At 38.4% G+C, this 17,499-nt stretch overlaps 1 protein-coding gene across 4 annotated transcripts in view; it reads right to left on the bottom strand.

Moving 5' to 3' along the window:
* The window catches only part of OSBPL3 (oxysterol binding protein-like 3), a 44,827-nt gene continuing 27,328 nt past the window's right edge, over positions 1-17,499 (bottom strand). For all 4 annotated transcript variants that reach the window (XM_010577590.1, XM_010577592.1, XM_010577593.1 and 1 more), the window contains 9 exons: positions 15,649-15,899; positions 13,609-13,746; positions 10,823-10,886; positions 7,764-7,842; positions 4,613-4,757; positions 3,149-3,293; positions 2,336-2,462; positions 1,644-1,766; positions 1-97 (listed from right to left, as the gene is read on the bottom strand). In XM_010577590.1, the coding sequence (XP_010575892.1) occupies positions 1-97; positions 1,644-1,766; positions 2,336-2,462; positions 3,149-3,293; positions 4,613-4,757; positions 7,764-7,842; positions 10,823-10,886; positions 13,609-13,746; positions 15,649-15,899 (1,169 nt within the window). The remainder of the gene's footprint in view (positions 98-1,643; positions 1,767-2,335; positions 2,463-3,148; positions 3,294-4,612; positions 4,758-7,763; positions 7,843-10,822; positions 10,887-13,608; positions 13,747-15,648; positions 15,900-17,499) is intronic.

Below are 17,499 nucleotides of genomic sequence, written 5' to 3'. Positions count from 1 at the left end.
TCACCAGAGGACAGGATTGTCCAGTTTGGAAAAACCAGGTTCTTTTCTAAGGTTCATGTAGGTTCCATTGCTCACCCAGGAGTCATCGTTGGATTTCCTATCAAAGATTAAACAAATGTCTTAAATGTAAAGCTTATATTTTCCATACATATGCTGTGTAATGCAATGTAGCACTGTGCACAGATACCCAATCCAGCCCATGAACCAGGGGCAGTGCAACTCAGTACAGCCTTGAAACAAGGCAATATAGCTTGGAGAGTCAAACTGGTATGTCTGCACTGGGCCTTGGAGATGCACCTCAGTAGCCGAGTGTTCAGCTGAGATCAACACTCTTATTTCACTGTCACATGCCAGCGCCTAGAACTTAAAACTACAGTTCAGTTTTATTTCATGGTCTCAAAGGCAGCCTTGAGTGCAAAGTGGAAGCTTTCCTTTACCTCTCCAAAGACAGTTATTGCATAAAGAGAGCCTATAGCTCTCAGTCAAGAAGTGAGACTCATTGTACTAGATACCATAAGCTGAAGGAATCAGCCTGCTTTTAATCTGGTGTGCAACATTTTTGGCACAACAGCTAATTATTCTTTTAAGTAAATCAAGGCTTGTGATTTGTTGAAGAGAGAAATCACTATCGAAAAGCCAAACACATAATTCATGTCTATTCTTAACAGTGGGTAACATTTTTGCTATATAGTAATTAAAGTCTTTATTCTGTTATTTAAATCTACAGCACAAATCTCAGTTTTCAAATCCTTATTGTGAGGATTTAAATCCTCATCCTTATTCACAATTCTCATTGTGAATATACAATTACTAAGTATCAGACTTTGCCTCTATCCTGCTGGAAGCAACATTTGCTTCTCCTTAGTAGGTGTGATTGACATGTGATGAGTTAGCTCACCAGCTTGTCAAACATGTAGTGGTCAGGTGCAAAAAAGGGAATAGCTCAATTTTAAACGTTTCTGCGTTCCTCAGAAGTACAGTACCTATCTATCCAGAAAAAAATTAGGATTCCAGACCTGTTAACTGTGCTACACAGGCCCATACAACCTTCACCTTGACTCCAGCTCTTTTATTGCAGAACAGAGAAGCTGGAGGGCAAAAGGCCATGTCCTCACTAGCATTCATTTTTGTCTTTCAATGGCTGAAGTCTCCTGTTAATTGATTTACAACAGGAAGAAATAAAGTGCCCTCTGAATGATAATTCTCTCCCCATGAAAGAGGGGAAACATGTTCAAAAATAGCCCTGGAAATGAAAGGCTCCAACTCTGCACGCTTCTGCACAAGGCAATCCCACTGAATTCGGCAGAAGTTCAGCAGAGGTAATTAAGCTAAATCCAGCTACTTCACCTTGCTTGAAAGAATCAAAGATGCTACATTCACTCAGGCAAATTCAAACATAGATTAAATATCAATTGCCATCAAAGCAAAAAAATTAGAAAGAAATTCAGGGATGGACTAATGAAAAAGCAATATATAATTCTGAGTTTTAACTAAGTCTGGAGTGTTCTACATTGCCAAAGTACAAAAATCAAGAATATAGAAGAAACCTGGAAAAAACTGGAGCCTGCTCTATGGCAGTTTAGAATCAGATCTATAATAAGAATTTAAAGAAATGATAGTATATGCTAATTATTATATAGTACCTGAAAAATCTGGGCTGATGCTCTAGATTGTTTTCTTCCAGCACCTTCCGTCGTTCTCTCTGTAGCTGCTCAATCCTCTGCTTTTGCATTTCAGCTCCTTCAATATCCCCTTCCTCCAGAAACCTGTAGCATCAGCAGTGATAAGAGACACAATTGGCGCTCCTGTCCCCCATCTTTGTTAGAGCCTCTAGAGCTCCAGAACCTAGTCTTTACAGCAGGCAGTTCACACTGTTTGAAAGGTCAACAGCTACATCTGCAGACAACTGCACCGTCAAAAAGCACTTAAGGAAAAGTAACTCTCATAACAAGCTCAGAGTCACCATTATATTAGATTCTTTTCCTTGAAAGTTAGCAACAGTAGAAAATCCAGGGCAGAGAGAAATTTCAAGTGTCTCAGTTTTTGGCTATCGAAACACAGTATACTCAACATCCAGTACCTTAAGTACTGAAGTTTTAACATCTTTGGAAAGGCAGTTATCCAGAAGCATCCAAGAACTAATTTTAGGAAACACTAGTCCATAATGACTAGACCATCTCTTGAAAAGTGATTAAAATGTCTGTTTCAGATGCACTTTAGTGTAGAAATAGAAACACACTGCATGTATCTACACAAAATAGAGCTTAGGGTAAAGCGAGCATACAGAAGATTAAGAACTACTTGAGGAAGATCTTTATGAGTTAAAACTTCTTACCTTTGGTCCGGCCTAAAACGTGTATCAGTGGATGGGAGTAATGGCCTAGTTTGCAGGTCCAGTTCATTTAACTCCAGTGCAAATTGAGTAAATCCATACCAATGTTCATAATCATTAGGCATCGGATCTACAGAAGAAGAGAGTACATTCAGAATTCCAATTAAATGCTATTATCTTTAGAAGGAAAATTCCAAGCTTCCCTCAGTCATCTGTTCATCTCAACCACAGTCTCAATTCTGGGGGAAGACGAATTTTTTAATAACGTGACAAAAGACAACAGCCCCCTTGATAATTGCACTGCAACAAAACAGATTTCTGTTCTCTCAGCTGAATCAGAGCACCACTGTGATGAAGGCCATGCTATTATCATAGTGCTTTTTCAAACTACAGTAGACAAAACCCTACGAGTTTGGGAGAAGTTCAGATATGGCTGTCGTTACAGAATTGCGCTTTGGGGTTTATCCTCCAATGTCTAATACATGAAATACACAACACTTGTCCACACAAAAAGTAGGGGGTTTTGTTCCTTTTTTTTTTTTTTACCCCTCCCTTTTAGAGTCCTCAATACTCACTTCATGCCCAAATAAGAACATGAAGGAGAGTGGAGAAAATGCAGGAAGCCATGGTATTAAGTTCTTCATATTATTTAAGTTAAATGATGTATTCTTCTGGTCTAAATTCTAAATGCTTGACAAAAATCTAATATGCCACATAGAAATAACAAGAAGCTGGGGCCTAATAAAGAAATAAAAATAGTAAGCTTATTCTCAAGCAGATCTTAAGTTCTGTATGCTAGCCATTCTGATCACTAACTTGCTCTCCATATGCAGTTTGAAGATGAAGTTGTCCCACAGTATAAACTTTCATGCCACTTCCCAAAGAGTCGATGCACAACTTTCCCGGCTTTATCCATGACACTGCCTTCTATCTCGTGTGCATTTGGATTCCAATACTTTGCCTAGAATTAAAAGGAACAAGGCGAAAAAAAGGTGCATAAGAGTTCAAGTGTGAGTGATTTTGCCATCTCAGTAGTACCGTGTTGTAGAATAGTTTTCTGAAATGAAAACTATTCATTTAGGTGTGCATTACAGTATCATATGCAAGCAACAGCTGTTAATACTGTTAATCAGCTTATTAAAATACTAACATTGAGCATTGTATTTATTTTGCTTGCCTTTTTTAGGGGCAGTACTAGGTGAAGCATAGCTGACCTTGAATTTTGCCCAACAACAGGTAACACTGACTCCCGACTTTGCTATCTACATCTTCCCCAAATTTGCAGAAGAGGAAGAAAAGGAACTGATACAGTAATCTCCACTTTAGACAATTTACAATATCAAAGGTGTAAGATTTGCAGGCTCTCAATCTTTAAAATTTGAACTCTAAACATTCACTGCAACTCTGCAAATTACAGTACTTTCAAATAAGCATTTGGAAAAAAAAATCACCCTAATGCTTCTTAAAAAGCACAAAATATACATGAAACTTTCCTTCTGCTGCTAAGCATACCATGCTGCATAGGTATGCTGAAGTACTTGGTTTGTATCTGTATGGTCTGTTTCCATGTACAGCACAGCCTTTCTACAGCAATCATACAGAAAATGTGGGTTAAGTCTCCTAGCATGCTTTGCAAAACTATTTCTCAGGTTAGAAATTTTTGCAGCGTTTTAGGTTTTCACTGATTTTCCTTTACTAGGAACAAGTCATCTATTGCCAAAACCTAATTTTAATTTCAGTTATAAGGGCATTTCCTGAGGAAGTTGTATCTTGATGCCTTGTACTGAAGCAAAAGCTTTGAGTAACACCACAACCTCTCACTTAAACTCCTCCGGGTACCCGCAAAGGGCTAGAAAAGAGCATCGGGTGAAGCACCCTGCATAAGCACTGGTTCTATAGTTGCCAAATATTTGCAACCACAGCACATGCCAATGGGTTAGCAGGAGGCATGTGGTAAACCAGTGTCAGTAGACACCTTGTGCCTACCTCTCTCATCAAACACAGAGTAGGTTTTTCACCATATTTCTTCCTTTCCTTTCCTCATATTTTTCTGCATCTCCAGTAGAATCACTTGAGAAAGCTGTTACTTCTCTTTCTCATCTGGCTTTACTTAGTGAGCAGCAGTTCCTTCAGAGTTAAAGTTTCTCATAGAATCACAGGTAATTACAGCAGAACTATAGGAAAATACAGCTTGTAAGCAGTTGTACTGAGCTTCAGCAGACAGCATCCACCCACTGCTGTGTCTGTTAGAAAAGGCACTCCCAACATTGCTGTGGTTACCTTTATGAAAGTCAGTTTGCAGTGGCAAGTGTCATCATTAAGATTTTTGATGATGATCTCTCCATAGTGCTCAATCCATCTTTGCCCACTTAAGATGTTATGGATGCAAGATGTCACCTTGTTCCATGCAAAATGGTCTTTAAAACTGTAAGAAAAACACACATAAGAAAAATCTCATGCCATGTTCAATTGAGCTCATAAACTTGTGAAAAAAAATTGCAGAGAACTTGATTAGAAAAACCCCACAAATTTTTTTTTCTGGAATGCCTCATCTTCTTGTTCCGTACCTTCTCAAAAACAAACCCTATGACAACAGTCCTGTCTCCCAGAAAAAGCTTTTCACTTCTGCTATAAACTTTGGTCTTGAATTCAGTTTTCTCCCAATTTACTTGTCCCTCTTTACCAGTTCTAAGTTTCCAAAAGTAATCATTCTAATATCTTCTACTGGCTGAAATGCCCATTTCACAGCTTGTAACACAGTGACAACTGAAAACACAAGGACATGGGCCACTGGAGTGTGAGAGACTGAAGGAGTTAATGTCTCAAACATTGCGATGGGGCAAGTTCTGCTTAGCGACTAACTGCATAACAACGAACTCTGCGGAGCAAGGAACCCAAGGTGGAAAGAAGCCGATCAGCGTCCATCAGCAACAGGAGGGGGAGGGCATGCTGGAGGGTGCATAGCTCCCGGTTCTGGTGTGCTGTTCTGATGTGCTGTTCTGATGTGCTGAGCAGGGCAGCTCACCATGTATGGCCAAAGATCACGTCAGCAGGGAAGGGGAAGCCTGCAGCCCAAAGGCTACCTAATTAGCCTAATGAGTTCGAGTGCCCACCCAAAGGAGGGCCAAGGATGATAAAAGGACACAAACTGAAGCCCCACGCACGTGCGCCCACTGGAACCGGACCCCTTGGCTGACTGAACAAACACTAGATCCAGGACTGGTGAAATCTTTCTCTTCTCTTTCTCTCTCTCCCTTTTCCTTTCCGCAATCCCTACACCTCATCCCTTTAGACATAAACCGTTGACCAAGTCTGGGACTAGGAGTGGATCCAGCTGCCCCTGGGCTCCTCTCTGAGGAGGAGTCTAGAAAGCAAGGGGGTCTGCTCCGAACCTCGTGACTCAACGGGAAGGATCTCCTTATTGTCTTCCCTGAATTGATTCCCAAATAAGCAAGGCCTGCATTATATGTTTGGTGATGTAGGGTATAGCACATGTTACAAAGTTTACTGACATAGTTTCATGCCAATTTTTCTTGTGAGCATACCAGTTTTGGTGGTGAGCATGCCAATTCTTGTTGAGAGCAAATAAAAATTAAGGTTTGTGAGTTAAAGGATCCCTGGTGTAGTTTCACCTTAATCTTGACCTGGGAATCAGCAAACCTGAGTCATTGTCCTGAGAAATTGGGACGTGACACGGAGTCATCAGCAAATTTATTGATTGGAATGAGCTTGGCTCAAGCTCTCAAGGCTGAGCCTACATGTGTGCTTCAGGCAAGAGCAAAAAATTCTCAGCAGGTAGTTCAAGGTGCAGTTGCACACTAGAAGACAGCAGACGGGGGAGATGAACAAATACCAATAGGTAATACAACATTTTGCCTTTGATTAAAGTAGATGTTCTTATAAAACAGCTTTATAAAACCTCAAGAAAAGGCAAGCCTTATGAAGACACATATTCTACAATTTGTTCTGGGTATTGATAGCCAAATCGCTACTGGTAAGGTGAAGGGTAGACTTACAAAGCACCAGTTTTGCCACAGCAACTGCCTCACACACAGCCCATGAGGATATTAGAATTTTTCCGCACCTCCCCTTAATCACTTGCTTTCGCTTGCTGCATTATAAGAGTACGCACAAGAACAGCTTTTGCAGACTAGCAGATATGCAGCCAATTTACCCCACAGTAACTTTTTTCCTGCCCCTACCTGCAGGTCACATGCTCTATCATGCATGCTAAAAATACTGTATTGGCTCCAGAAATAACCCTAATACTAATGCTTCATTTTTGCCTATAGCCTCAGTACCTTTTTTCTACCCAATTCTATATCAGATACACAGGGATACAAACCAGCACATGGAGACCACATATGTATCAGATTATTTTCCAGTTCATCAGCCCACCACGGGCCCTAATCTATTAGTTACCTTGCCTCTGAACCCTCACTCACATCCCAAAGACCTTTCACTCCACAACTTAGGCTAACCACTATGAACACAACATGTTTTATTCATTATCTTTTGGATACTATCTTATTAGATCACAATTTTACCCACTTAAAAGAAAAAGACATGCTTAGTCACTTAGTCTGATGACTGCTAGGTTCTTGAGTTATTTTTCTTCTTTTCTTCAGATAGCAAAATAATTAATTTTGTAGACTCTATTTGGAAAACAGATGTAATTGGAACACTACTCAACCTTTAGACCTCTGGTTCTGCAAACATGATGGATACAGGCCAAATTTTAAGGGATCTTAATTGCTGATCTGTAATGGGCACTCTGACAAGCCAGCATAGGATCGCTACAGATTTTTATTTAAAAAAAAATTAAACTATACTCAACACTTAAAATGGCTGTTTACTTCATTGGATAATAAACACTAGATATGCAACTGGTTCTCTTTATCACTTACAATAATTATTTATGCAGTGATGATGGCTATCAGCCTCACCTACAGACCAGGACCCCATGGTGTTAGTGTCTGTACAAATATAGGTAGAAAAGAAAGGAGGAACAACACCCCCTCTCCCCTCCCCCAAACCCATATTTAAGGAAAAGAATTCATAGCTTCCTCTACCATGCAGTTTCTCCCTTTGAGTTTAAAATGCATGAAGCTTGAAATTCAACTGAAGTAGGAAAATACCAACTTTGCTTTTTTCAAGATACACAGGAGCAATGTTTTTTATTTCATCTTTTGTTTTATAACATTTGGAAGAGTTAGTGCTTCTGTTTTATGATTCTGGTTTTGGTCCGGTAGGTTTTTCTCCCCCCCCCCCCCCCCTTTTTTTTTTTTTAAACTAAATCATAATCACCAATTCTTCTAAAGGTCTAATACAACACAGCACAGCTTGTTCTCATCTGGGTAAATGTGGCTTCAGTGTGTGCAAGCATGTCTGTGCCTGTGTGTGAACAGCAATGCATAACTGCAGCACTTACACTGGAAGAGTTACATGTGTTGTACCAACTGGAACAATTTCCATGGACTTTCCCCAGAATTTGTTTTTCCATCTTACATCTGAAACAGGAAGAGGGGAAAAAAAAAAAAGACAGATTTATTTATAGGCATGAATGAATCAATCTATTTCTGGGTTTTACTTTTCAAGAAACGCAAAACAAAGTGCAACATAATTAAAGTGTTCAGAGAATGCTGTGGACCTTCAAACATTGTTTTGAGGGTTTTTTTTCCCCATTACATTATTAGTTATTTAAATAGCAAAGTAACAGAGGTTTAAAAGTCCTCTCAAAAATTTTTTCAAGAGAGGAATTTGAATAAGCTATAGACAGCGTGTATTTCTCTACAATTCAGTTGCTAGTGAATGGATGCAGACATTTCCAAAACCAAAAGCAGAATTTCAAATACAAAAATATAGCAACTAAGAACTTCCACAGTGAAGAAGCAAGAGAATGTTTCAAAGGGTGCAAACTTGCAGAGGGCTTTAGTCCAGCCTCCTCTGTAAGTTTAACTGGCCTTTTAAAAATCTTGTCTGAATTACAGAAAGACATGTCCAAGTCTCACATCATTTCTCCCCAAAAAAGATGAGAAATCTCAATGCAAGTTTAGCCAAATTTATTGAGCAAAAACACCTGGAAGAGAAAGAAACATAGAAAAGCATGGCAGAAAGAATATAGAGTTAAATTGGGCTAGATAATCAGGCAGTAACTTTCATAGTAACTTCAGAGCTCAGGGGGAATAGCATCCTTGCTGTATTAGACAGTAGGAACTCCATTCCCTGCCCAATCTGAAAAAGAGGGAAAAATTCATCTCAAGTCTCAAAAAGATGCTAGTACTAACACAAGAAAAACCAAAACACTGTTTCCCATGCAGTTGTGGGGGGAAGCTGTTATGCTGGCTGTGAGAGAGGTGCTTAAATCATAGTTAGGAGATTACATATCTCCTGAGTGTTTATGTGCAAGTGGTAGGACTGAGCCACACCAAGCTGCCTACCATTGCAAAGGCTGGAATGGGACATAAGGTAGAATTCCTCACTGAAAAAATTATCCTTTTCGTATCACTTGAGAGAAGAACCTTTTGGCTTTTTTGGCTTTGAAGTTTGATGCTAGGTCAGCATCTTTAGTGACAGCAATTCTGTTGTGATTCTTATACTGCACAATAAGACATCCAAAACTACCTTGAGTATGATAATGTTGAGCCTAATTTGATACTAGCTTTTTCTCTTCTGCAGTGAGATGGAAGAGAAAGGTTAAAGGCACACCCTGCTGAGTTTAACAGTTAAAACATATTATCAGACTGTGTTACCTTCTGTGTTCTCATAAATGGCAAAGCTTTCCCATGGAGATCAGCACATTGGAAACACCTTAGAAATCAGTGTGCAACTTGATCATGCAAAAATTTTAGGACAGCAAAGAAAAGCAAAGTGTTATTTCAAAGCTGTGCTCAGACTACTTCAGGCACAGATGCTGTAACAGCTGGAACTTTCTGTTCTGCATTTCCATTGTTCATGTGTCCACACTCCTTTGCAAAAGCAGAGTCAGCTTCATAAGTCAGGGAAAATGATTTCCAAAATAACTGTCCCTGTCAGAACCCAGTCTTTTAGCTCACTAGAGATGATCAAGAGATTTCTTGATGTTGAAATAGATGAGCTAAAGTCAGTGTCTGGTAGGATGACAGCACTACTCTGGCAATGTTGCTGAGGACTGTCTCCTTGTTGGCTGAGGAGATAACATAGTAAGTGAAAAGACTTTTGCACACAAAAAGAATTTACCACATTGACAAGCTACCTTTATGATTAATTTGAAGTTAATATAGCCCCATAACAAGAGGCCACAGTATTTACAAACTGCCTTTGCACTGGAAAAAAATAATTGTCTAGATCTCCCATAAGCTCAGCTAGCCACATTTAAAAACAAACCAAAACAAACACCCAAACCCCTGCAGTACACTGGCTGAGTCTCCTGTGCTCATCAAGGCCAAATCTCAGACTTTATCTCATTGATCAAATTTTCAGCTCTCACCTTTACAGACAACTTTGTTCTCTAAATGCAAGTGTTAAATTATTTGAGTGATAACCGTTGTCAAGATCTGTTAAACAAATCAGTCTCATCGGTTTTTATTAAGACAGGCTGCTATCTAGTCTTATTTATACAGTTTTCAGTTACTGAATAAATTTTTGGTCCTCTCTGCTTTTTGGCTAAGAACAAAAGGACTCTTGTCCCTGTATTTGTTTACAAAGCAAAGAATTATATTGAATAATGAAATCCAGACTAATGAGCAAGTTCCAACTTCTGTTCAGTATGGCTCCATCTGTAATAACTATAATCAAGTCAGCAGAGTCAGTCATAACAGAATTAAAGGTTATAATATGGCTACATTGTGAATTGACAAACCTCTGGGTGAAGGATTTTAACTGACTTAAAAGGCATAGTTATGTTCTGTGTACACTTCAAAAATATCTAACCACATAGGTACTGTGACTGGCTGACATCATCAGCATTACACAGCAAACAAAGCTCCAACACACTTCTTTTGAAACACAAAGTTAGTAGTCAAATAGCACAAAATCTTACATATTATAATAATGCCAGCAGAGAAAGACAAGGTAAATATATTTATCCTTTCTGTTATGCTCATTTTTGAAAATTATTTTCAGAACAGGTTTACAAGATCTGCCAAGGCTCAGGATCTAACTTGTAGTTTTTCAAGCTGTCTTCTAGCTTGTTTGTTTTATAAATAGCTTCAGATACGACTCTCTTCTTTAATAAAGATCCCCCCAAACCAAACCTGATTTTAAAGAAATGCAGATATTTGTACATGAAAAGAATAATCAATTAATGTTATAAAAAAAACCCTTGAACATTTTTATAATGGCAAAACATCCAAGTAAGAAGCATGCAAGTAAGTACAGGCTAACATTCCTTAAAGCCATTCTAATACAATTTAATCAGGGAATGTCACCTTTTCCCAATTTATGGGTATTTCATGTTAGACATACAATGAAAATATTATGAACACTGTAAGTGATAGACTGAAGAGTTACCTTGCCAAAAAGCAAAATTCACAGATTCAGCATGGCATGCAGAAATAGGTGGATGGTGACTGACCTAGTAGTAAGACATGAAAGGGAGAAAAAAAAAAAAAAAAAAGATGGACATATTAACACTTGAACAGTCATTTTTGTTTGGTTGGTTTTTTTCCCCTTCATTTTTCATTCATATATGGCATTCACGATTTGAACATTTACTTTCTTTTTGCCTTTGTGTCCTGAAGGGGGAGTCAGCGAGATTAATAAGGTACTGAGACCTAAGAAGCCTTGAAAGAAACAGGAAACACTGCTTTTAAAAGGCCTGTAAATTTTGTTCATCGACTGAATATCTAACTATATGTTTTGTACATTGTCTCTAAGGTGATAATTACATTTACCCTTAAGGACCTCTTCATATATTAACAGAAGCCACACTTTGAGCACACAGACAAAAATAAAAAAAAACCCAAAGGGCCAAATTCTTCTGTACAGTAAATACCCACACAACCCTGACTACAAAGGAAGAGACAGTAACTCTGAGGGGGCCACGAGTGGAGAAATCAAGGCATGAAATTGCATCTAGCAACACCTACTACTGCAGTAGTGACACCCCAGGTGCTTCTAGTGTGAAACTCTATAACCACGCGCACTGCATTTTATCAGCTTTGGGTAATAGCATATACAGGAATTAGGGCAACCACCAAAATAGCAATGCAAGGACTGTGAGTAAATAAACAAATACACAATGCAGACTATTAAAAGGAATAGTAAATAATAAAGTAACTGCACAAAGTGAAAGCAGCTACTCCTCCTTGGCTGTAAATTCTCCCTTCTGGGTGAACACAACTAACAGCTGACCAGGACCAAATCTTTGATGTGTAATATCTACTGTTCTTTTGATGGACAGCTTTATTTTCAAGTCAAATTGCTATTTCCCACTATGAATTTAATTTCTTAACCACCTAGATGGTTCAAATGCAGTTTTTCTTTGTTACTGATTTTGCCCAACTGTTATCAAGCATTTTTTCTGCAGGCATCCAGTTATTTACTGAACATACTTGCTTTAAAAAAAACAAAAGAGAAAAGTACTAATTACTCTCAGCAATGCCCTAAACCACCAAGAGCAACACTCTCTCTCACATACTGCACCCAGATTAACCCCAGATGTCACTATAATTCATGGGTTAAACTTAGCTATCACTTAAACTGTTATAATTCCAGAGTAAGGTCATGGTGCTAAGTGGAATTATTCTAAACTCACTCTAGTAATAGAACAGAATCTCTGTTATTTTATACATTTTTCCTATCTATTCCATGGATTACATTGTCTGCACTAACAAGTTATCTAGAGCAAGCACCAAAATGCTTGCACAAGCAATAAACAGCAGCTCCTGATGCGAAGAGAAATATTTAATGCTTGCAAGCTGCATGAAACTTCTCTCCTCCTATACTGCTCTCCTTTCCTAATATTCGTCCACCCCCACTCCACTATTACGATAACTTTACCACTCTAAACACTCACATCACTTATTGCAAGTATTAGAACAACAGTTAACAGCCCAAGCCCCCTCATGAATTAAAATCCCTCTTTAGAAAGAGTAGCCTTTGATTTATCCAATATTCAGGGGAATATCTCTTCCTTTAATTCAATCTAACACAAAGCTCAGTACCAACCTTTATTCACCACTTCGTTGCTCCAATTTGATGTTACACTGGTAACTGCAGTGCTTTATACACATCATCTTAGAACTGAAGTAACACAATGAAGAACCAGATACATTACCTGAACTTTAAATTTGATTCTTGCTTTGACTGTTTTGCTTTCTTTTTCCCCTTATTTTTACTCATCTGTGACATTTCCCAAGACTAAGGAAAGATCACATAGCCCTCCTTTTTGGCAGTTCTAAAGCATAACGTACAAAATGTTGTATCTTCAGAGGTGGTCAAAACCACTTTTCGTTTCCTAAAGAAAGCCTCTTAGAAGGCTTTCTCTGATCAAATTTCTAGGTTATACACCCTTGCCCACAGAACTTCTTGTAATTTTGGGGTTTGTTATGTCTAGACAGAATGAGACAGCTTTCAATCATTCTTAGTCTGCTAGGCACCAGATCATTTAAGTTTTATCTCTTTTTAACATGTCTCAAGCTTAGCAATTTTGGTAACTTGGCTGATTTAAATTTAATATTTTTCACCCATACTTAATAATTATTCTCATCCTGGAGAATTATTTTCATAAACATTCAGACCTTGAGGTGTTGTATATGTCCTTCACCTAATAAGCCGTGGTACCAGATTTGAAAGGCTTAGCCCACAAAGTATTTGGACAGGAAGCAGAAATATTCATGGTGCCATAGAAGATATTAGTGGTTGATTAACTCAACACAAGGGATATACTTGTCATAAAAGAAGACATTAAACAGATGAAGATACAGTATTTTTAATGATCACACACAAAAGAAAATGACAAGAATGTGAATGCTTGTTGCAGTCGTGATCAGATTTCAGCATGGGGAATTGCACTCTACTTAACCAAGTTACCTAGTTACTGGAGTAGGCAGCCTGCGAGCCTTGGCTTCTCAAGTGTCAGCTGTTGGTTGTCATCTTCCATCCCAGAGTTAGCAAACCTTCCTCAAAAACCAACTTCCTTCATTTATAATTCTGCAACACCCCTTGAGTTTTGCTGGGCTCAAGTTATGCAAAGTAATTTTGTATTTTGCTATTAATACTAGAGGATTCCAGCCATGCATTTAGAATTAAGCAGTGCAAGAAGTAGCAAATCTAAAGGTTGGAACATACAATACCTGTTCCGCAAAGAATTGGAAACCCTTATCTTCACGAATACATTCATAAGTTTCTCCAAGCACAGGATTAAATGGCTTACTTCCAGCTCGGTAGTAACTGGATGCATAAGCAGAGACTGCAAATGCAGCTATATACACCTGGGAATAACATATGTGGAATTTTGATTAATTAATTTACCACAGCCATGCATATTTTTTGCTATACATTCTGATTTAATAGAAGGGGGAGGGGAAAAAATAAAAGGTTTTATCCTAACATCAGATTCTGTATTTTTCCCCTCATTTGCAGACTACAAACATGCATGCCTCCAGCAAGCTAAGCACCAGCTCACACATTAGAGAATTATTCAGTTTTCAGAGAGTCATACAATGGTCCAGGGATGGAATTATTATGGTCAAACACTGAAAACAGCATTTCTGAAAACTGTTTGAAACAGCTTAGCATTCTGCAACACAGTTCACAGCAGTAACCTTAAAAATCACTGTTAGATTTTGTATTATAACTGGCTTTTATACTTATGGTCTGTGATTCTATAGATCTACCAACCAGCCTTTTCCTAAACATGGCACAGCAAGTATTGGATGAGTTCTCACCAAGTCTGCTATTCCTAATGCAGTTTGAATTGAATTGCCTTTTATCTACTGTATGCTATTACCTAATCATGAAACTTCTTGGTTATGACTGAGACACAGGTAACCCTTCCAAATTTTTGCAGTCAGCTCAAGCACAATTCCCTCTAAACCTGAGGAATTAGAATTTGGGATTGTTCAATTCAGGTCTCTTTTGTACCAGTTTTCTCCCTTTTCGTTCCCTTTTCCTCACCTTGTGAAAGCGCAGATGCTTTGCTTTCACAATTTCAAAAACTGAATCCACTTTGGAATGGCGCTTTCATGAACTACTGCAATTACAACAACAGCTAGCATTAATTTTGCCTCAGGAATTTCTCAAAGGCAAAAAATACTCCATTCTGAGGTAATTTCCAGATGCTGGGGTGTGGGAAGGAGGGAAAAGGCTTATTTTCACTCCCATATGAACAACTACTGCACATTTCCTTTTCCTTTTAACATACATTCTCAAGAGAACAAAAAAAAGCTATGCACCAAAAAGCCCAGTTAATAGCCACACACTCTGTCCTGAGGACACTAAATTGTAACCCTTGCAGAGTGTCAGAATGGAGCAAGAGGCTTTTCAAACAGTATTTATAACACAACTATTTACACTCATTAATCACCTCATTTTAAGATAAGATATATTGAGTTGAAAAGGCTTAATTAAGCTTAAGGGAAAATCTATAGCTTTCATTTAAGAGAATTTAGAGAGCTTTTAATCTTTTATTTATGGGCTTATATGTTAAGTAGCTCTTGTGCATCTGGAAGCAGAACAACTGAAATACATTTTTCTCTTGTTCTTTTGCCAAATGCTGAATTCAGGGTTCTGCACTGGCAGAAGATGACACCATTATTGTACCCAACATACATTCATATTGCCCAGTTTTGAGATCCTGAACATTTTGGATCAATTCCAAAACTTCACAAAACCAGTTAATAAAACAAATGGAGCTCATTTAGTTTAATAAAGATATCACAGTAGTGTAGGGCTGGAAGATCCAGCATCCTCTATGCACAAATGTGTTACCAGATTAGACACCCTTAAAAAAAAGATACATTAGAACTTTCATGCTCAAGAGGGAAGTATATTAGTTCAACCACCCACCCCTTGCCCCCACCCCACCCCCCACCTTTTTGCTGTAAATTTTTAATCTTACTCTGTAAGAGCTGCAGAACAGAACTAAACTACTTCTTCGTTTAACCTTGCAGGACAGCAAGGTACTTGAGGAGAGAGACCTCTTGACAAAGCAACAGAAATTATGCAGAAGAGTCAAAAATAGTGGGTATGTACAGACACATGTTTGGAGAGTCTGCCTCAGCTGGGAGGAAAAGCAAAATAGAACAGAACATCTTCATTTCTTTAGCAGATTGTTTTTATATTTATTCTAATTATATTGAATTGCTGCTAACTATTTGGAATAACATATTTACCATCCGTTCAAATGGGTTAGGCGTATGCGCTGCTTTATCTAGTAGTTCACTGTACTCCAGCTCCTCGCAGAGACGCTGAAGGGTGTTAAGTGGCTCATTTAATTCAACAGGCATGGCCACTTTGGAGAGATCCTTTCCTATGTTATTTCTCAGGATATTCCATAGGCTGATGTTACTTGTATTAGGACATCGAGCTGGTAAACATGTTCTCCGTTTAGAATTGCATCCAATTCCACTTTCAGAAATACAGTCTGAAAAGGAAGGAAATGTCAGAACAAGTCAATTCACTGTTTACTTAGTTTCATCCCCTTTGCAAACATACATTAAAAAGCAACCATCCTTCTTCTGTCAAAACTTCCTCCCACCCTCAAAATTCATTCAAGTATTTCACTTGTGGTTTGAAGATAGCCTGTTATAAAAATGATAAAATTAAGAACAAGTTTTTAATTTCCGTATGTTAACAGAGATAAATGCCAGGTACAAAAGATGCATAAAAAAATGACCTTCCTTCCCCTTAAAGTCTGTAAAAAAGGCTCAGGCTTTCCACTGAATTTGAAAGAGTAAATACTGTAAGTATTTTATTTGTAACAGAGATGGATTCCTATCTGTTTAAGGGACATAAAACCTCCCTCCTTGACAGAGCTTCAATTAAGTTGACACTTCTCAGAAGGCAAGGCATAACTTACAGATCCAAGCATAATAACAACTCCTACCTATCTTTTCCTAGTTTTTTTAATACTCCTACCAGGGAAATTTACTGCACCACAGATATACATGCAGGCTTTTCCACAGTGCTCCCCATAGTGCTTAGCATTTAAGAAATTTTAGTGATGTTAACTTTTAGATACACCCATACGTTGGTGGAGAAATGGCCTGTTTTAAAGGTGGAAAAGCTGAAGGAACTGTGGAGCTATAGGTTCACTGAAGATAAAAAAAAAAAGAACTCATGTCAAGAGTCCTTGACATGAATATCTGAGGTCTGTGTTGCTATGTCAAAGCAATTGGAACAGAAGAAATAGTTCTAAGTGTGCCATGAAATGATTTGTGGCAGGATCAAAATAGAGCTACAAGCTTCTGCAACAGGCACTAGTCTGAAGTGATTACATTGCTTAGCTGTACATCAATCTCATTTCAGAGAGGAATACAGTTGCCACTACAAGAACATATTTTATCTTTATACATCCTTAGAAGCACCTAGGAAGCTCCTGCCCTAGAACCAGTTGCCATTTGGAAACATTCAGATATAGCCCCAGTCTGTCAACCCCTGTCCTCATCTGGCTTTCCTCACTCAGCTTTGTCTTGGAGGAATTAAAACAGCACTGTGCAGCACATCTTTTCTGTGCTGCACATGCCCAAAGAATCACTGCTCTTAAATGCATGATTTCAACCAGTATTTCCTCTGCTGGTCCACTGGCATAAGCATATCAGCAGTGCTTCCAACAGTGACAAAGTACAGATAACCACAAGGGCTAACTTCTCCATCACTCCCATGTATGCTAGCCCATGCCTCAGATGGAGATTTTCAAGTGTAATCAGCAGTCTCAAAGTTTTGAGGAAGAAGTTTCCATCTTTCCTGCCACTCACAAACTAGTGGTCCTAATATCTCACACAACCGAGTTACTGTAACAAGGTCGGGTGAATTCTTGGCAGTCTACAGCCTATCTCTTTCTTTTTGCATAAAAATGGTATGGGCACTATGAATCAAAAAATCTACCTGAAACAATTATACTGTTAAGAGTTAAGAGGTTGGCTACTATACTTCCCTCTTGGAAGAATTTATTTAATATCGGAAAAGGCCAAAAAGAAGGATGTTCCCTTAGATACCTCAGGAATGAGAGGATATCTGGAAAG

The sequence above is a fragment of the Haliaeetus leucocephalus genome, unplaced genomic scaffold (assembly GCF_000737465.1).
Source record: "Haliaeetus leucocephalus isolate CR32 unplaced genomic scaffold, Haliaeetus_leucocephalus-4.0 Scaffold566, whole genome shotgun sequence".
NCBI classification, from domain to species: domain Eukaryota; kingdom Metazoa; phylum Chordata; class Aves; order Accipitriformes; family Accipitridae; genus Haliaeetus; species Haliaeetus leucocephalus.
Note: the sequence above shows the minus strand (reverse complement) of the source record. Positions and strands in the feature narration are given on the sequence as shown.